This window comes from Myripristis murdjan, chromosome 11 (genome assembly GCF_902150065.1).
Source record: "Myripristis murdjan chromosome 11, fMyrMur1.1, whole genome shotgun sequence".
NCBI classification, from domain to species: domain Eukaryota; kingdom Metazoa; phylum Chordata; class Actinopteri; order Holocentriformes; family Holocentridae; genus Myripristis; species Myripristis murdjan.
In genome coordinates, this window is record NC_043990.1 from 29,172,582 (window position 1) to 29,194,300 (window position 21,719).

At 41.5% G+C, this 21,719-nt stretch overlaps 1 protein-coding gene across 1 annotated transcript in view; it reads right to left on the bottom strand.

Annotated features, from left to right (window-relative positions):
* thsd7aa (thrombospondin, type I, domain containing 7Aa) overlaps positions 1-21,719 on the bottom strand; it is a 152,707-nt gene that overhangs the window by 54,646 nt on the left and 76,342 nt on the right. Inside the window, exons 5-7 of the mRNA XM_030063749.1 lie at positions 15,860-16,041; positions 8,930-9,085; positions 3,640-3,843 (exon numbers count right to left, since the gene is read on the bottom strand). Coding sequence (XP_029919609.1) covers positions 3,640-3,843; positions 8,930-9,085; positions 15,860-16,041 — 542 coding nt within the window. The remainder of the gene's footprint in view (positions 1-3,639; positions 3,844-8,929; positions 9,086-15,859; positions 16,042-21,719) is intronic.

The window sequence follows — 21,719 nt, forward strand, 5'->3', positions numbered from 1 at the left end:
AGAGTGACAAAGTAAGCCCAGGGAGGTGGCTGAGGTGGATGGTGTATTAGATTAGATTAGATCTAGATTTATTGTCCCCTGGGGGAAATTCCTTTTCACAACACTGTACATATGTGCACAACAGTAATACAATACATATATACACAACAGCAATACATGGCTTGCACATTTATGTGTAAGCCACCGCAGGACCTTCATGCACAAGACCCGAGTTTGATTCCCTTTTGAGTGAGACCTTTGGTGTTCAACGGAGACCTTGTCCAGCTTCCATTTTTTTTTCCTAAACCTAACTTTCCCTAACCTAAAGCAAGTGGTTTTTAGGCCTAAACTTCACCTCTCTAACCTTAACCAAGTGGTTTTGTTGCCTAAACTTTGACCGTTCTCTAACCTTTCCAAAGTGGTTTTGTTGCCCAACCTAACCACGTGACACTGACATGCTATAAAGATGAGAAAGTCCCATAGTGTATCATCGTGACACGGGTGCCTTTGGCGTCAGTATTAGATGCAGAAGGAGAATGACCAAGCTGCAGTATTTCACAAACTGGGAATGAGAATGTGTTGTCAGAGGACATCCCACACAAAGCCCTGTGTGGACAAACTGTAAAAAATGGAAGTGGGTGTGGTCTATGAGGAAGTTGGCGTGGCTCCATGAGTGTGATTAAATGACTATGTTATTCCTGAAACTTTGTGTCAATAGTTTGTTGTGTTACATTAATCCTTTGGGAATTTTCCGTGACTTTTTGTGATAGGCCATGGCCACTCTGCCATGCCCTCTTTTGACTGAGGCCTGAAAAGTTAATCATGTCTTCTGTGGCCCATGATGATACCTGATCAAAGTTTTGTGATGACATGTGAATCTGTTCAGAAGTTAGGAGCCTTTTTCTGATATGAACGCCCACTATGATACCCTCATTTGGCGTGTGAAAATTTAGCTCCTACTTTTTTGACCCATGTATATGATACCCACCAAATTAGGGGGTAATCTGAGCATGTGTTTGGAAGTTACACTGACAGGACACAGACAAGCAGCTCCAGGAGTTACAGAGCTAATGCACTGATCTCAGCCCATTGCTGATGGCTTGCAAGGTTAGGTGCGCCAACCACAGCAAACAATGGAGATTTCTTTGCTACTGGGCAATACCTTTTTTTCGTCTCCATTTTAACATTAAGAACATTTGGTGTTTTAAGAGTTTAGAGTAGGACTGATTGAGATGACACCAACCTGAGAGTTAACATTGTGGGTGTTGTTTGGTTTGGACCATAAATTCTGTCAGGGTGTGACTGCTGGAAACATAGTCAACACTGTCTGGACTTCATCTCTATCAAAGCACATTTTTGATTTGATCACAATCAGCGGTGCTTTTACATGATGGCTAATGTCAGATTTTTTCCTGGTAACTTCAGTACAAGTTTTATTCCCTTGAGGGTAAGTTTTCATCTAATTCAACAAGCAGCTTGTAAGACATCCAAAGTAGCTTCACCAATACTGTGAGTAGGTGTGCATGACTGGGAGAAACAAATGAACCAATCTGCTTTCAATTTGTGCAGTGCAGACAAAGAGCAAAGTAAGCAAATTAAGCCATGCTTTTTAACGCTGAACAGCATTACAGACTCTTTGTGTCTAACAGGGTAAGAAGGTATTGGCTTTTATCAAATAAGACTAGCTGCCTTATGCTGCTGTAGTTGGATTTATACAGTGTGAAGAGAAAGCTGGTGCTCAGTCAGGTGCTCACAGTGTGTGTGTGTGTGTGTGTGTGTGTGTGTGTGATCCCTCAGGCAGTGCCAGAACAGTTCTCCTGGTGCTTTACACTCTCAGCCAGCACAATTATGGCCAGTCGCTTGTGCTGGATCCCTAGGGATACCAGCTGCACACATGTATGTATACACACACACACACACACACAATCACTGGCACAAGCCAAAGTGGCTCAGTGCAACCTTAGAATAACACAACAATAGTGGAATATCCGCTTACAACAAATACAGCAATTAAAATGTTGGGCAGTTTGCCAAGGCCAGGGCCCGAAGCATGGAGGTTCAAGGCAAGGCCAAGGAGCCCTGCAGCACTTTCAGTAAAATAACCCAGAACACCACAACACATTGTGGACAACCTCCAGACACACCGTGGAAATCTAGGGTTACGTGGTAATTAACTCACTGATTCAACAGAATTACGAAGAGTAATAACCTGTAATATTCTCATAATAATAATAAGTGTTCCCAATCTCTATCACTGATATATATCACACAAAAGCAACTGAGCCCTTAGATAATTCATCAAAGCTTTAACATTTTCCATAAAGCTACATTCAGGTCATATGGAGCTTTCCATTGACTGCTGGATGAGCAAACGTCCCACCTCCATGCTGAATGCTGTCCATTGTAACTGCTGATAGAAAATTTTTGATATGTCCTCTCAGAACAAATGATTAATTAACAAGAGTCAATAATGCAGGCTAGATGCTAACTTTATCTGGGCTAGCTACAGAATATACTGAATACAGTATAAATGTATCTATAAAATAAAGACTAGACAGAATGGTAGAAAAAAGTTAAACCTTTGTTCAAAGAAAAATCCAGTCAGAGTAAAAGTTTTTGTTGGTATTTTGGCAAACACTGATCTTTCAGATCCTCTGTCAATTTTATCCTGGTTCTGAGTTCAGTGGGAAGTTCTATTATTAAAAGAAGCTCAAGAGTGGGACAGCAACTCAGCAACGGTTGTGAAGCAGTTACATCAGGGATTCCCTATCTTTCAAACTCACAGCCTACTTCAAAATTTCAAAAGTATTTGCGGTCCACATCCACTTACAAGTAGCACAAGGGATAGGCCTGTTTCCAGGCTCAGGCCACATAAGGACACCTGCAAGTTCATATCAAAGCTGCAAAGCTGCAAAGCTGGTGTCTGTGGCAGCATTCCCATGCTGGTGTAAAGTTGACCTTTAGTGACCTGTCTCATGTCAGCAATACCACAATTGCACAATTAAAATTATAGCACGGCTATGCACTTCATCTGACAATTCCATTACTCTTTTAAAAAATCCTGCTTTTTTTTCTTTGTGTGAAAATGGAAAAAAAAAAAAAACATTTCACTGAGTAATGCCTAAAAAAGGCCTACTTGTAGTTACCAGTGGAGTTTTTCCTAGTTGGTTCTATTCATGGTATATCCAATTACATGGCATAAATATATAATATCAAGTAGGTTTTTCCAGAGAAAACCCCTTGAGTGCACATGTTACCAGTAGAGGATAAATAGAGGAATAGGGTAGCTGAGCATGAACAGCTTTAGTCACCATGGTAGAACACACAATGAAAAGAATGTCACCTACAGAAACTCAAACTTTATCAACAGAATATCCAAGGAAAAACATATCACAACATTGGACACATTGCTTGATTGATAGATTTGATTGATTTATGGGATATGAAGTAATACATCCTTAGCATCAAAGACAGAGAGAAGATTAAAGAGAGAGAGAGAGAGGGGGGGGGGATCTTACAGAGCACCACTTGAACTGAGCTAAGGATGTTCCACCATGTAGAGGTGGGACTTCAAATCATGCTTTACTCAGTCAGAGATCAAACGAGAATCACCAGTTAGTTCCAGCCGACTTTATGAGGATGTTTCATCTGTCTACCCACCATCACTGTTGACGCACTGCACTTGAGGGATCTGAGTTCCTGGGCCGCACTCTTTCTCATTATCGGGGACACACTCCTCCAGTTTCACCAGCAACCAGTCATAGCAGCTGGGGTCTTCACACGGTATTGCCTCCACCAGGTGGGGGCAATTCCCCGTCCCGCCCGTCGGCTCATTGACGATCTTCCTCTTCCTCAGTTTGAACCCTGTCAAGGAACAACAGGAACTTAATGAAGTAAATGAATACAATTCTCCCCGGCGTTCATAACTGCAGTAACCCCTCTGTGATCTGCTGAGCAAAAACTTTGTTTGATTTGAAGGAATTTAATGTGTTACTGTAAGCACATTAACTTCACTCTGTGGTCACAGTGTGGCTTTGATGATCGCCATAATGTTGCATTTAACATGACAGCCCATTAAGCCTGAAGTTGACAGAAATTACAAGAACAGCTTCATGTAATGATTATTATTCCCTCATTATACTGGCTTTTATCCAAAATGACTAATGCATGCAGCAATCCATTAATATGACTGGGTTTTGTTCTCATGTGAGGGGTTTTCCTCTGCTCAAGGGCATGGACTCCCAGGACCTGGGAAGAACAATGTTAACTCCGACCCAGCCAAGGTCATCCACCCCCTAATCCACGCTGCTGTTCCAGCCCGATAAGGCAGCAGAGCCCTGGGGTGCCTGCAGGACTCAGGTGGAGATGGCAGAATCTCTCCTTTCTGTTTATTTTTGTCACCCCCACCCCCCACACTGCTGCCAAAAAACCCTTTATTGAATCAGGCAAGTCAGCTGAACATGAACTGCCATGTGTCAAGACCCATAGATGGAGGTTTTTATCAGAGAGAGGGGGAAGGGTGTGTAGGCTACTGTAGACTAGGGGTGCAGGGAATTCAGTTCAATCAGAGATCACTCACTGCCTATCTGCCACGACGGACGGCACGGCTGCAAGATAGCAAAGCAGCAAAAGGCCTTGTCAGACCTGCAGTCCTCGTTTTGAACAGAGAAACACGTGCGTGGAAACAGTCCTGTGTAATGACCCCTGAGGATGTGCATGATACCTCAGATAGCGAGGCTTTGAAGTGCTGGATGAGGATGACACCACAGAAAAAAACTAAATCGATTAACCAATACAAATCCCATAGAAGGTTCTGTTTATTTTTTATTGGAAGTCACCAGATGTTGCCAAAATACCAAAAAAAAAAAATGTAGCCTGATATGCAGACTGGATGACCATTCCATTTCCACTCCACCATTCAATCTGAATTTGACCCCAGGGTTAGGGCTAGGGTTAGGGATTTGAATCCTGCTAATGCAGCATACAGTGGCTGACCTGACAGGTTACAGCACCATTGCAAATGATTATAACTTATAAACCTTAGCCAACTACAAAAATGTCAGTCAGTGTTAATGCTTTGTGACATTTATGCCAAGTCAGTTTGTTGGTGAAAGGGCACATAACAAATGCAAGAGCTCAATATTGCCAAAAAGTATGCCAGATCCCTTTGGCAGAACATAGAGAACATCTTTCCCTCTAAGAAATGCCTTCAGCACACAAACGCTGCGGTAACACTTTACAATAAGAGTACAACAATTAACATTAGATAACGTTAGTTAATTCCGTAATGGTTAATTAACTGTTAGTTAATGATTATTATGGCACTAATGTTAATAATATCTACAATAACCCTTAAATAACATATAAATTAATACCTTAGCATGAACAGCATTAGTACATGATTCTTAGACACATTAGTTGATGGTTAGTTAACTGTTACTTAATGTTTATTACCCGTTACTTAATGTTTATTACGGCATTAACTAACTTTAATTGTTGTACTCTTATTGTAAAGTGTTACTAACGCAGCTCTAATTTTAGTGTTTTTAGTTTAAATTTATTTGAAAGATTTGTAGCAGCATCTATAACTTTGTCATCCATTATTAGCTTAATCCTAAATTTAGCTATTTTGTAATAAACCACATCGGCTTCAGTCAATCATGACTTAATTTTGTCAGTCGACTCAGATATGTCCCTAGAGAAATCTAACCAAATTTCATAGAATTCCATGCCATCAATTACACAATATAAAATTTTCACAGTGGTGGCGCCCCCTAGCAGTGGAACTCAAAGCACTTTGCTGGTTGAGTGAACATTCCTCCATATGAATGTCATATTTTGGGTTGATTCAACTTACGATTAATTAATCATTTCCAATTTTGTGTTGAGCTCTACACTGAGTCTGGGAATCTGGGTGAAATAAGCTCTCTTAAGGTTCCACAGTTATATCCAAAAATGTGACAACCATTGTTATAGCGCCATCATGTGGTAAGTTGATGTAATATTTGTTGCCTCAGTAGTGGATGAAGTGCCAATTGTTGTCACTGTTGCTCTTAAAGTTTCTGAGATAAAGATACTTTTGGTGGAAAAAGACGACGAAGACAAACACAGAGACAAAGAGGAAGAAGAAGAAGAAGAAAAAAGAAGAAGAAGAAGCAGAAGAAGAAGCAGAAGGAGAAAAATACAAAGAAGAGGAAGAAGAACCTCTTCTTCCCAGCAGAAACAATAGGGCTCCGAGCACTTCATGCTTGAACCTCTAACTAATGCACTACAGTCACATCCAACTGATTCTCTTGTTCAGTGTCAGAAAAAAATTAGAGGCTAGAGAACCTATTTGAGTCCACAACTCTCTGGATAATGACAGCAAGCGTAGAAACATTGTGTGTAGTAGTGTGTGTGTGTGTGTGTGTGTTTGGTGTGTGCGTGTGTGTCCGTGTTTGATTTACATGACCTACAGTAGAAGACGGCAAGTGAAGAAATTGTGGCAGAGTGAGCAAACGAGCGAGTCGGTGCGGATCCATCATTAAGATGCATGGAGGAGAATTTCCAGCCGTCCCTTTCATTTGAGGCGCTTCATTAAGGGAGAGTCAATATGCATTAGTTATGGCAGACGCCGCTGTTCCAGGGATAATTAAGGGCTGAGGCAGCGAGCATGTCAACCCCACTGATAGACTAGCACAACCTGTCACAGTGCCCGACAAATGGGGAGAGGCAACGGGAACGCACCGACACTTCCAGCCTCACCAATCCTATACCATCCTGTAGAGTTGTCACCACGCCACAGGGCTGACTTTGATCCCAATGCTGAATTTAACATCTGAGAAAAAGTAAATCCATGATGTAATGTCACAGAAAAACCACCTTGCTTGAATTTGACATGCTGTGTTACATCGTGGATACGGACACTGTGGCAACACAATATTGTACTTTGTCTCAGTATGCCTCTTTTATTAACCCTTTGAAACCTGAGCCAATTCACTTAGGATTCACTCATTATTAACAAATTAGCAGAAAGAAATGACCCCGAAGTGTGCAAGAAATTAGTAAAAAGTGACCACAAAAAAAAAAAAAAGACCAAAAATTAAAACCTATGAGAAAACTTTTCACCAAATTTCACACAAATATGTTGGTAACTTTTTGAAATATCTTGTTAATGAACAGACAAACAAACAGACAAATAGAATGGGTTGGAAGAGGTAACAATATCACATGCAGGGTTTGACAGCATGGAATAATGCAGCTCAATAAAGCTGATATACAGGGAAAGATTCAGAACACTTTCTCAGGAAGTTTCTCAGGGTGTTAGTACAGGCAGGGATACAGTCACTTGGCTGAATAGGAAAGCTTCGGCCCAGAGTTTGGTATTACTCATTACTTTGTTATCAGAACCCCTAATTTTAATTCATAAATTAGGTCTGAGATCCCTGCAGAATGGCAAGGCTTACAACTGAAGGTGTAATGATACTCATATTACTATTGAACTGTTCGGTTCAAGGCTTTCGGTTTGGTACACATTACAAATAGAAATAATGTCAATGCCATTTTTTTTAAAATGTTGTCTGTGCCACTCATGCATGTATAAAGAGAACAGAGCCGCTGCACCCGACAAGGCAGCCAACACAACATAACAGGCAGCATGCAGCCTGCCCCTCCCATCCCCGAAGAAAAACGCCAGACAAACAACATCCTCCAATAACCAGCAGGTCTGGCATTTGGAGCCACTCCCTGTGAAGTCTGCGGGCGATGGCAAGAGAGTGGTGGAGGAAAAAAACATTGTATGTCGCATCCGCTGCACAAGAGTAGGTTACACCAGTGGGAAAACTTCAAACATGACAACTCATTTATGCCGCCGACACCCCGCTGTGTAGAACTAGACAAAAACAAGGAGCAACACTACAAACTCTCACTGCAGCATTTCTGCAGGCGCAGCTGTTCCCAACTGATTCAAACAGGGCAAAAGAAATAACCACAGCATCTGGGACATTTATAGCAGCGGATATGAGAGTCAACACTGTGGAGGAAAACGCAGGCTTTCACAACATGCTGAGTGTCACTGAGCCCTGGTACACTGATCCTTCACCTGCCCATTTCAGCCACACCATGATTCTTGCTTTGTACAAAAAACAAAAGCCCAAATAGAGAATGAATTGTCTGTTGCTCTGACCATTTTGCATTTCATTCTGTGGGGTAAGACTGTGGAACAGTATGGGTGAGGGGATCAAACAATGTCCAAACATGCAACAGTTTAAAATAAAATATAAAGAGGATGTTTTCAGGGGATACAGGGATGGAGTGGGGGGGTGACAGTCACTGGGTGTGCACAGGATGCTGTTGTTGATTAATTATTTCTTTAATTATTGTTTTCTATACTTGTTTCTGTTCATTATTGGTTGGTTCTTTTCGTTTCTGCTGTGTTTTGTTATTGTTGGGTCCTTTTGTCTTTGTCCTTTTCTATGAATGTAGATGGATTAATTGGTTTATATTTATTATGGATCATGTTCATTATTATTGTTGTTATTGTTGTTGTTGGTGGTGGCGGTGGCAGTAGCAGTAGTGGTATTGTTGTTGTTGTGATGGTTATTCATAGTAGTATTTCTAAGGAAGCGGGATAAATTTATAAATCATTTGTGCAAGGAGAAGGGGTGGGATTAGATAAGTCTCGACTTCTTCCCACTCCTTTTTGAACAAACTTTTCATTGTCTGTTGTTGTTTCTGTTGTTGTTGTTGTTGTTGTTTTTTCTTTCCTTTTTTGTTCAAAATCAAATCAAATCAAACCATGACAGCTCTGCAGACAGCTGGACGTCAAGGGCTACACAAATTAGCTTCATCAGGAATTTATACTTTTTTTTTTTTGCTGTATCAAAAATGTACCTAACCATGATACCGCTGTATCGTATCGAACCAAACCATGGAACACAGCAACATTTTAATTCTCACTGTGACCTCCTACCTTTCTTGGCTGCCTGATCCTGGCAGTTTTCATAAGTGCAGGGTCCCCAGGCGCTCCAGGAGGACACCTCACACTCCACAGGACAGGTGATGTGGCAGAGCTGGGTGGTGTTGGGGGGGATGCCCAGACACAGGTCACTGTCCACTGGTCGCAGCCCTGTGGAAACACACACATAGCAGAGTCACTTTCAAGATCATTTGCTGTAAAAGGTAAATAAGATAAGAGCATCATTGTGGGGGAGTACAGCAGAGGTATTAAATATACATGTATGAATAAAAAGGAGGAAAACATGTATATAAAAAAGTAAAGATACAATCACAAAGTACATTGAGACAAAGCAAAAATGAATGAATCTATGTACAACATGAAAATGTACCAAAACAAAGAAATCGTTGTAAGCCTGTGAAACAATTTAACTGAAAGAAAAAAAGCAAAATGTCACAAATGAGAAAGAAGAGCCCACCCTGCAAGTGTTTGACAGATAGAGACATGCAGGAGGTAGTAAAAAAAAAAAAAAATCATAATTTAACAGTTATAGAAGATGAACTTTAGACTAAGGTATTTCATTCCTAAAATTCTGAAAACAGAATCATCTCAACTTTCATTTTAGCTCTAAATTTACACAGAACACTGTTCTGTGTTGATGCAGGCCGTTGAGTTTGTTCAACATCAGAATGTTTACTGAGTATGAGGAAATCAAGATTTTGAATTTTTAGTTTAGATATAATGAATGACGTGTTGCATACACACTCTACAGACTGGTTCTACAGAAGGCGATGCCCACTCAGTCCTAAATCAAAGGAGGAAAATGCTAACACTGTACCTCCATGCACTGCCTCAGCAAACCCCCTGTCTTCCAAAAGCTAGACAACTTTCAAACAGCAAAGGCTTTTCCCAACACAGCAGGGCAGACTTCCATTCAGCCTGCTCGGCGGTGGACACTCTATGAAGCTGTAGGTGACTTTCTGCAAGGTCATCAGGCTGATGAATCATTCCAAACACGCCACAACAGGATCCAGCCTCATTCCCATGCAAATTGCTTCCGCTTGGCCAAAGGTGTGTCCTTTAATAGTGTCGTTTAAGTGTGTGCATGTGCAATGCCCTTGGTGCCCATGCAATGCAAGAGCTTGTGACATGTCAAATGGTGTTAGTGTTCTTTGATCCAAATCAAAATGTTTGGTGATTCTTTTACATAGATTGGTATATATTTCTCTACAGTAGTTTGATTGATTTATGTGGCAGATCCTGACCAGAAAATTACCTGAAGTACCAAAAAGTACCAAAATTAGCAAAAAAAAAAAAGTCAACCCTTGAAAAAAATAACCAGCATATTAGTAAAATGTTTGCTGAAAATTAGCAAAAAAAAAAAAAAATGTATTTAAAATTCAAAAGCAAACACATAGAAATAAATAAATTAAAAAAAAAAAAAAAAACTCCTGTGCTCCTGGGTTTCAAAGGGTTAAAAATCAGGCATGATCGAGTCATTGTGGCTCACATATGATATGATGAATATGATGCAGTCCATTACATATTTATAACAAAACTGATCAATATTTAATTGATTGTTTACAGAGAATCTCAGTTGAGAGTTTAAACTCCCCAGTCTGAGGGTGTTTCTGATTTGCTAAGAACACAGTTCCAGGGGAAAAACTACCCCTGGAATTAAATGGTCACATTTAAATATATAATATAGTCATATCAGCACAAAATATTGGCTGCTGGCAGCTTCAAGCTTCAGTATCGGCCTTGTTGAGCCAAGCCTTATCTTTCCACTGGGCGATATTAGCCAGACAGTTCACAATGATGCCGCTGCATTTGCCAGCTGTTGAATCAGAGCATCCAAACGACCTGTGGATTAATTCCTCCACATTTCTCTGCTGAGCAGTTGGGAAACCCTCTTCTTATGTTTTCTAACTGTTTTACAGCAAGTGAATATTTTCATAGCCTCTTTGTTCTCCTCCCAGCCCGTCCAGTCTGAAGCCTGGCTCTCCACGGCTGTAACAAAGGCTGATTAATGGACATCTCCTTGTAGACTGACCTTGCTCAGGTGACTCCTCTGCCAGATGGTCTAGACTTCCCTGCACTGGGCTTCCAACTGCCAAATTAGGAATCTCCAAGCAGCAGCCGCCACCCTACGCCGCCACCTATCGACCGCCATCAATAACTCTACTCTGGGTTCATGCCGAGCCGAGGATTCATGGCATTGCAGCGACACAGCTGTTGTACAACATCTCACGCTTTGCTCCCCAATAGGGCTCCGCATTGATCATAACCACAGGTACAAGAAAAAGAGCTGATGCGACTAATATGAATAAAAGCCAGTGCACTGCTTGCCTCCACACACACACACACACACACACACACACACACACAGACAGACACTTCCCTTTCTTAAAGCAGAAATTGAGACAGCAGCATTTCCCAGCCATCCATATCTAAAGCCCCCCATGGAGTGTAAACTACACCAGATCCCTGTTTGCTTGGAATGAAATGAGAAACTGTCTAAGAGACTGTGCAGGCAGGGAGAAGGAAATGAGCAAACTGCTTATGATAATCAAAATACATACTCCATTTCAACAGTGTTTTGGCATTCCTAATGCGCACTGGGAAAGCCAGCAGTAATCCCTGCATGATTGCGACAGAATTTGGAGTCTAGAAAAATCTTTCGAACACTGAGTATGTCAGACTGAGGAAGGGCAGATGTACTGGATAGTAGTAGCTCACACTAATCGGACTGGGAATAATGATGTTTGTCAGGAGACCTCGGAGAGTTCAAAGATTTAACCGGCTGCTAGACGATCCCATCTCAGTCACACAGGGATTTGCTGATCATCCTTGAAAGCAAATGATAAGATTACATCAGCTTATTCAGACTACATATTGCCTGTACACAGCCTGGGCCCAGCACCATAAAATAAGCTGTGGCCGAGCACTGACACCAAGACTTGGAAATATCACAGCAACTTTGGCCTTGATGAAAGGAATGCCATCTGTTAATATCACCCAAATGACTCTGCTTGGCCATTCTGAATACTGTAAACCAGGGCTGAGAGTCACAAATCACTTCATTGCCAATTATTGTATTGTCAATTCATCGATTAATCATTTTATCTATCAAATGTTAAAACTAATGACAAAAACCTATCATAAGTGCAAAGTTTACTCCAACTCAGGTGTGTACAAGTTGTTAGATTGCATTTTGTAATGATGTGAAACTATGAAAAGCAAGATATCCTTAGCATTTGTAAAGCTAAAACCAGCAAATCTTTGCTATATTTTCACTTGGTAAAAGGTTAAAATGATTCTAAAAATTAAAATTGATTACTTTTCTGTCACTTGATTAAGTGACAGAAACCCCCAACATCACAACCCCCCAGCAAACACATCTATAGACATAGTTTCTGCTCCACAACACGAGAGGCAGTCATTTAGAGTCAATGAGAAAATGTGAAACTAGTCAAGTACTGGAGTGCTAGTAATGGTAAGGTAGCTCAAAAAAAAAAAAAAAAAAAAAAAAAGCTTAGATTGCCTATACCCCAGAAATCAATCAGTTTTTTTTTTATTTATTTATTTATTTTTTTATTATTATTTTTTTTATGTTTGTTTTGTTTTGGTTTAGTTTGGTTTGGTTTAGTTTTTTTTTTTGCCTGTGAAATCTGACATCAATCCGGCATCACTGATGTGACATTCAAATATTTTTAATTTTAATAATTATAAATATTTGGCCATTTCGATTTTTTTTTTTTTTTAATTAATTTTATTATTTATTTTGCTACTTTTCAGGTAATTCTTTTCTAATTTGTTTTGCTAATTCATTTGTAATTCACTTGTATTGCTATTTTTCTATTAATATTATGGTAATTCTTTTCTAATGGACTTTTTTCCAATGATTTTGAAAAAAAAATCAGGTGAACTTGCTCAGATTTCAAAGAGTTAAAAGATGTGCTGGCCAGGTTAGGTGGTAGCTATAATTATACATGACGCAAAACTTGTCTGGGAGAGAGAGGACGGGAGCAGGGTGAAAACAAGTAGGAGGGCGTGTCACTGCGGCTGGCTTGGCAGCGCTTCCCTCCTCATTTATCATCCTCTCCATTCAATTCTGCTCTTTCCTTTCACTTTTCCCTCCTCCTTCAACTCCACCAGCCTCCTTTTGTATGTGACACCTTAAGGCCAAATCATGTCACTTTTCACCTGTCATAATGCCTTCATTAATGTATCTCTTCTGCCAAAAAACACCCTCCATAACAATTACTGTGTTAACATGCAGACAGGGGCGGCTTGGCTCATCTCACACTGACAATAAAGGCCTGCGTACGGGACACGGTGAAGAGGGTGAGAATTGCTGCTGTATAACAATACTGGCAAAGTGAAATCTTGATGATGAAAGATGAAATCGTCTGGCTGGTTGCGGGCAGCTGATTTGAATAATTTCTAGAAGCAGTGGCCGGTCCCCCCACCCAGACCAGATGGATTGGGACTTAGTGTGTCAGCGCTGGATAAGCATGGGCGTGCTACCAGGCCACTTCCAGCTCCATACACTGAGTAATGCCACCAATTTAGGCAAGCGCTCATATTTCATCTCCTCCCCTCTCTGTGCGGCTTTCACACATACATTAGCATATTCATATAGCTGAGCTCCAGATTTAATATGGGGTAAAACCACTTTAATTCCCTCTGCTTTACACATTGCCGGTAATGCAGAGGGATATCAGTGACTGCTGAGATGGAACAGATGACACTACTTTGGTATGGATGAAATTCAAACCTGAGCAGATGATTCAAAAGCTCACAAATAACTACATGTTTGCCGCTCTGATCTCACAGAACACTGAGCTGCTCCAACAGGGCTGTGTCAGAACATGTGCCGCAGTAAAGCTGCTGGTATTTTTGTTCCTCGAAAGTATTGTCCCCACGAAGCTCATTGTTTGTGGTCACAAGAGGGTCAATCTGCTTTGTGAGCTAGTCAGCTAAGGGTGAGTTTACACCAAGACGAGATGAGCCAAAACTTATGAACACAACCACGTGCCAGGGAATCTCACTGTGTATGTCGCGCAAACTTCTGCAACCTACCAGTTTACATCAATGCCAAAGGACATTTATCACTGTCTTTTGGCCGCTGGTGCTTCCTACAGGATTCCATGTAAAAATGGTTCTGTGGTGGGATACTGTATTTTATAACCCACTGGTGGAATAACAATAAAAAACACATTTGGCAGGTGGTGGGTGCTAATTTGCTACCTTGGTCAGGAGTTGATTGCATCAATGCATCCCTCATGAAACGCTGATGGAACTAAAATGTTACGCTTCCAATGTTGTTTCAGTCTAATACACAGAGAAAACACCAACTACCAACTTTCACCAGGGGAACAGTTACTGAAGACAACAGGAGAGATACAGCCCATACCAACTGAGTGAAATATCCACTATATCACACTAGGACATTCTAAAACAAGCCACTTGCGACTTGACAAGCTGAGTGGCAGTGATGCCAGCAATCCAGTGGCGGTTCTGCCTATGTTGCCTCCCTAGGCGAAATTACTGGCTTGCGCCCTTTCATGTTATTACTCCAACCCCCTCCCGCCCCCGCGGCACCAGTCGGCCGCGGCACCAGGGCACCATCAGTCGGCATCAGGCAGCACCATCAGTCGGCATCAGGCAGCACCATCAGTCGGCATCAGGCAGCACCATCAGTCGGCATCAGGCAGCACCATCAGTCGGCATCAGGCGGGCCAGCCGCAGCACCGGCCGGCATCAGGCCACTCACCTGTCAGATCCGGCAGACCTGACCGGGTGGGTGCTGTACCGGCCAGTGCCGCGGCCGGCCCGCCTGATGCCGGCCGGTGGCTTTTTATTCAAACAAGATTTTGTCCATATAAAAGTATTTTTCCAAAAAAGGGTCTTGAAAAAGAGGGGTCGTCTTAAAATCAGGGTCGTCTTTTATGCGGGTCAATACGGTAGCCTAGAAAACTGTCGATTTTTTTTTTTTTTTTTTTTTTTTTTTGAGGACACTTTTTTTTTTTTTCTTGTGCGCCCCCAAGTAGATTGCGCCCTGGACGGTTGCCCACACTGCCCATAGCAAAAACCAACCCCTGCAGCAATCACCTTGAGTCCAGCTGAGATGGAGAGTTTATCCTACCGCAACTTTTCTCTGCAACTTTCTAAAGCGTTTTTGTCTCGTCATGAAACTCTGGTGTAAAACTGGCCTTGAAACATGAAGGTGACACAAGGCACTTTCCAACATAAAAATTTCTGTTTAGTGTTATAAAGCAATATGTCTTCGTGCCATAGAGCAGACCAGCTGATGTCCCACCAAATCTGAGCTGCCTGCATATAATGTAAATGCAGTGTAGAGAATGGTCAATGTACTGACTAAATGAGCATCCCAAAAAATCATATTGTAATGATTTATTGATGCTAAAATGAAATATGCAAAAATTAAACTGATGTTTATGAATTACTGAAGAGTATGAACAGCAGAAACCTCTGTGTTTGGCATGTAATTTTATGCAGTGTCATCAGTGGGAGCTAGGCAAACAACAGTGCACTGGGTTTTCCATTGAATTCAACTGAAATAGTGCAAACTGAACAGTATAATTGTGCCTATTGTAAATGCTGGACTACTAACTAACTAACTAACTCCAACTAAGTAACTAACCAACATTTTGCACTATTATGATGGGACCAATATTACTGTATTTGCCAAATGCAAAATAAGTGGAAAGCTGGTTTGTAAAATAGCTTGGAAAGGGAAAATCAATTCATGTAAATCAATTCTAGGTTTTATTAATAATATATTAATAATATTATATATAGGAAATCATATATTCATTCTGGGATTCAGCTGAACTGAACTGAACAGTTAGTAGAAGACATGGTCACATGCAGCAGTACAGTGGAGCAGACAGAGATGATGCGTGCTGGGGAGGTTACCGTCTTTGCTCTTGAGTGCGCTGGGGTTCGATGGCGTATCGCCGTTGCTCTGGACACAGTAGACCTCCCGGCTCTGAATCCCGCCTCCGCACAGGCCTGTCTGGTTGCCACGCCGACGGTCCTGTTGGCTCAGCAGCATGTCCACCCTGCACTCGGTCCACTCGGTGGTCTTCCAGCTGTAGCTGAGGGTGGAGGCAGACACAGGGAGCTTAGACTGATGAGACTGATAGTATTATTCTATGAATGGAAATATCAGAAGGTCAGTGTGTCTGTTCACTATTTAGGTCATGTGATCTGAAGCTTGTTTCACATTAAGTTGGGATGCGCTCACCTTTAGCAGGTAGAAGTTTTCATAGTGGCAGTAAGCACCTTCAATGTGTGTCATACACAGAGTGAGAGCAGTGCACAGGCACACTGCTGCTTTTAATATTCCTATAATATGCCTATAGTCTTTTGAGCAGTGCTGCTAACAATATGTCCCTACCATTGCTGTAAAAAAAGAAAGGGAAACCGTTTTTGAGTTTTAGTGTCTTGTTATGATGGAAATGCTGATTTAAAGGCTTCTGGGGGAAAAAGAAACACTAATACACTGTAATTGGAATAACTATAGGGGGGTGAAAAAGGTCATATTAACAGATGTTAACAATGGCACCAAATATTCATTATCAGCAGCTTCAGTCAGTAATCAGTACTAGTGAGGATTTTAGCCTTTAATCCAGCAACCTCAGTGCACCGGTTGAGAAATATTGTCCATATTGACCAGGCAAATGTTAAAGGGATAGTTCACCCAATTTGAATTACATAGGGGATACTGCTGGATACTGGCTAGATGCTCCAAATGCTAACTGTTAGCCTCCTGCCACTGAGGTGAACTTCCCCCCAGCTAACATTCTGACTAACTAACTTGCTAACATCCAGCCAGCATCCAGCACTCAGTAACAATGAGAGGAAGATAGCACATGACTATCCTGCATAACAGTAAGTGAACTATCCCTTTAAGTAATACTGTAGCATGTGTGAGTTGAATGAGAAGTCACTGTTCTTTAAGTTTCACATGTGACATGATATGCATATGTTATGTATACAGTAGCAAGTGGCTATATTTGACATATTATAATAAAATAATAATAATAAACTTTATTTGTATAGCACCTTTCTTACAAGAATTGCAGCTCAAAGTGCTTCACAATAAAAAGCTGAACATTTGAAAACACATTAAATAAAACATTAAAAAGAATAAAACACAGCACAGGGTGGAATTAGTCAGTGGTTTTCTTTGGGAGGCCAGTAAAAAGTACGTTGCAGTAGTCAAGTCTGCTTGAGATGAAAGCATGTATTAGTTTTTCAGCATCTTTTTGATTTATAAATGGTCGCACTTTAGCGATGTTTCTAAGGTGGAAGAATGATGTCTTCGTCACCTTATTAATGTGAGACTTGAAACTAAGATCTGGATCCAATACAATGCCAAGACTTGTAACCTCAGATTTAATCCTGGGAGCCAGTTTCCTTTTCCTTCCTTTTCCTTCCTTCCCAGTTTCTCTTTTTGTTTTGGGGCCAACTAACAGGATCTCTGTTTTGTCTTCATTTAACTTTAAGAAGTTATCGCTCATCCATTTGTTCACTGCCATGAGACAGGTAGTGATGGAATTTATCGCTGTAGCATCATTTGGTTCGGCAGAAATATACAGTTGTGTGTCGTCCGCATAACTGTGAAAACATACATTGTGCTCTCTGATGATGTCACCGAGTGGCAGCATGTATAGTGAGAAAAGTAATGGACCAAGGCAGCTCCCTTGTGGAACTCCATAGCAGTTGTCCTGTTCCCCAGACACATGATCTCCCAGTCTGATGTAAAACTTTCTCCCTTTGATGTAAGTTTTAAACCAGTGTAACACACAGTCGAAAAGACCAACCAATTTTTCAAGGCGATTGATTAAGATGTCATGGTCAATCGTATCAAACGCAGCACTAAGGTCTAAGAGGATAAGAACTGAGACCTTATTTTCATCATAGTTCAGTCTGAGGTCACTGACAATTTTAGCAAGCGCCGTTTCAGTGCTATGATGTTTTCTAAAGCCTGATTGAAATTCCTCCAGGATGTTATTTTCTTTAAGAAAGGCATTCATTTGCACTGCAACTATTTTTTCAAGTATCTTACTAATGAATGGTATGTTTGATATTGGCCTATAGCTGCTTAGTGCATTACTATCTAGGTTGGGTTTCTTTAGTAAAGGTTTTACAACAGCTGTTTTGAACTCTCTGGGAAGATGCCAGTTTGAAGTGACATGTTTATAATTGCCAGGACGTGACTTGATATACTGTTGAACACCCGTTTAAAAAATGCTGTAGGTACTGGGTCAACACATGAGGTAGTGGAGTTGCATTCATTGACAGTCTTACAAAGCTCAGATAATGTTAGTCAGTACCTTTCAGGTGACAAAAGTAATGAAATGTGCTGTATTGTTAAAGCTTGGCACTGTTGCATTAAAATGAAAACCATAAAAGATTCAAACATTGGTTTGACACACTGAGGTTATTGCATGTACTTACAGTGTGCTCTTGATGTCTTCTAAGATGCTGCTTAGCAGCATCTTAGACTTTTTTTGTCTTTCACACTAACATACACACCCTCCTACTCACCGCCACATTCTCACCTCCCCTGTAACTTCATCTTGTCTCTTAAGATTTTTATTTTTCCCTGGTAGTGTTCTGTATCTTGCTGTTCTTGTGCTTTCCATCACGCTGTGTGCTGTCGTTAACTAAATCCTGTAATCCAATTAATTTGTCCTCCTTTATTTATTTATTTTGCTTTGATTTGTGTTCATATGTTCCATTTCTTTATCTCTCCTGCACAAATTGTCAATTAAATCTCCTTTGTGTGTGTACTTTAGCGCCTCTATCACTAGACAAATGAGTTAAATGATTTTTTTGGGATTTGTTCTATTTTTATTGCTGTATAGCCACACATACTAACCAAACTCACCCAGAGGATTTATTGGAAAGACTGGAAATTCCTGTTTGTCTATTATGCAGCAAATGTTGGATTACAATTTAATCTTCAAACGTGAAAAAGCAAGTGACTAAAACTGCTTTTAGCATTGTTTATTTTTGCTATAGCTGTCAGAGTGAAGCCAAAGCCAGAAGCTACTTGGCTTTTCCAGGCACTGAAACACAGCTTGTGTCTGAGTGAGCTGGGTGGATGGCGAGCATCTCTAAAGTGTTGTTTGAAATGACTTCTGTATGTCATTGACCTTAAATCTCTGTTTACAATAAGCCTCGGGGTTGGCAATTTAACCAGAATGTCCACTCAGAGCTCTCAAGTACCGAAAAATTCAAACTGAAAGAAGATTATTAAACGTGGTGGCTCTTCATGGATGGCTGTGTCTGCGGCTGAATTGACAGCAGTCTGCCTCGGCAGTAATGCTTTGTGGTCCCGCCCTGAGGTCAGAGAATGTAAACCCTGTCTCCATCTCGCTGGTGATAATGGAATTCATTTGAGGTCACCAATGAAAGGGTCCATATTCATGAGCGAGGTCTCTCTCTCTCTCGATGGCCTCGGCTCTGCTCCGGGACAACGAGACCCCTGGGAGAGCAATGCATCGTGGGGCTTTGAGTTGCACAGATGGGGACACTGACACAGAGGCATGCTTCAGTAATACGGACTGAACATCACCTCTCTTCATGCCGGCTGTCAAACAGAAGGCAGCGCCAGTGAAAGAGCACTTTATTGTTTCACATTATTCTGCCCATAAAACCGACTGTGCCGATGAGCCGAGGGTAGGATTTGTTGTGGTGAACATATCGATGTCCTTAGTCGATTTAAAAATACCACTGTGCTTTTAATTTGACAAGCTCATAGAGCTCATGTGTCGGGCCATGTGCCAAGGAGAGCCAAGAGGCTGCAGGTTTTCATTCCAACCAAAAACTCCACCAGCTGATTTCACTGATTAGTCCCTCCTCTCTGCTTGAAAGTCAGGGAATCATGGCACCAGGTTGACCCCCCTGTCTTATAGCGTTTTTCCACTATAGTGCCGTGCCGCGCCGTGCCGCGAAATTCACGGTTCCGCATTCATTCCCACTACACCAGGCCGCTTGGTTCCGGGAACCAACCGTGAAAGATTTCAGCCCGGTTTGACATCTGGTGCTGGCCCGATTAGAACGGGGCCACGGAGGCGGGCCTAAATATGATCTCCTTCGTGATTGGTCCATTAGAATGTCAGTTAACCAGGCTGCTACAAACTGACAAGTGACAAGTGACAACCATTAAGCCTTCAGCCAGTAGGCTATTATTTACAAACGTTAGTTTCTGGAGAGATTATGGAAGAAATTGATTTGCTTGCTGAGTTTTTTGTTGGGTTTTTCTGTTGTGTAGCCTAGTTTACATTTTTCTTACAAATGGAAATGGAAATGTGACCACAAAGCGCAGATGGCAGAGCATCTGTGAAAATGATGATGATGGCATCAGGCGGGTCGGCCGTGGCACCGGTCGGCGTCAGGCGGGTCGCCGACTGGCGGGTCGCCGACTGGCTGGCCCGCTTGACGCCGACCGGTGTCACGGTCGGCCCCCCGCCTGACGCCGACCCGTGCTGCGGCCAGCCGCCTGACGCCGACCGGTGCTGCGGCCGACCCGCCTGACGCCGACCGGTGCCGCGGCCAGCCCGCCTGACGCCGACCCGTGGCTTTTTTATTCAAACAAGATTTTGTCCATTAAAAAAAGTAGCAAAAAGCTAATGTAGGCTAACAACTGACAGCTTCTCTTGTTACTATAACAACTCCATGGCAACGAGCGCGCCTCTCTAATTCAATGCGCCGACCCGCTGGTACCATAAGCAGTGGAAACACTCCAAGGCCAAACAGGGCCGTGCCGGGCTGAGGCACAGCTCTTTATAATGGAAATGAGCTATTAGAGTCTGACTGTTTTTATTAGAATCTCATCTTGGTGAAACAAAATTTTCAGCCTTCATCGGTGTGTTCCAACAGAGCTTTTTCACAGCAGCCACCTTGAGATGAAATAGCAGGTAAACCCAGGTGTTACTAATGACATTAATCAAGGCTCGTTCCATCTCAGGGTTTTCAGTGAGTCACCATGCACAGCCAAGGACTCTGGTTCTGTTACACCTGAGTGTCAAGACTTACACCTGTGCTCACCGTGCAGCTTCATGTCAGAACAGCCGCTGTGAAAAAGATCTGCAGCTCCGTTTACAGGAGGATCAGGTAAGATCCTCAGGTGACAACGACCAACAATCAATTACACTGCCACTTCATCAAGTGTCAGAAAATGTACGTCTTTTATTGTTCACAAAGTGAGCCATGCTCTAGATAGGAACCAGGGAAAATAATGACTAAAATAAAATCAACAAAAAATAAAATCAAGTCAGTTCGAATAAAATAAAAACAGAGAAAAAGACTAAAGTTGTAAATTTACATGTGGCTATTACAAGCTTTAATCTGAGATTAAAGTCGCAAATTATGAGGAAAAAAAGTCACAAATTTGTGAGAGAAAAACTAAAATTCTACTATTATAAAGTCACAGATTTGTGTCTGTTGTTTTGTTGTTGTTTTTCTTCTGCGATAGGATTTAGTAAGAAGCAATTTGAGCCCCTAAAATCACTAATTTCATGAAGTCAAGAGATGAGATGTACCTTTCCATATTAAAATATTTAATGAATGAAATTATTAGGTATATGGACTCTGGAAATGTTATACTATTTTTTGGCCCATTAACCCTAAATGTAAAAACAATTTACAAAAAAAAAAAAAAAAAAAAAACATGATTGCACTGTTCATTTCTAGGGGCCAAGATGTTCCTGTGTTGCAGTTCTGTTATATTAATGCAGAACATGAGAGGGAAAGCACTCCA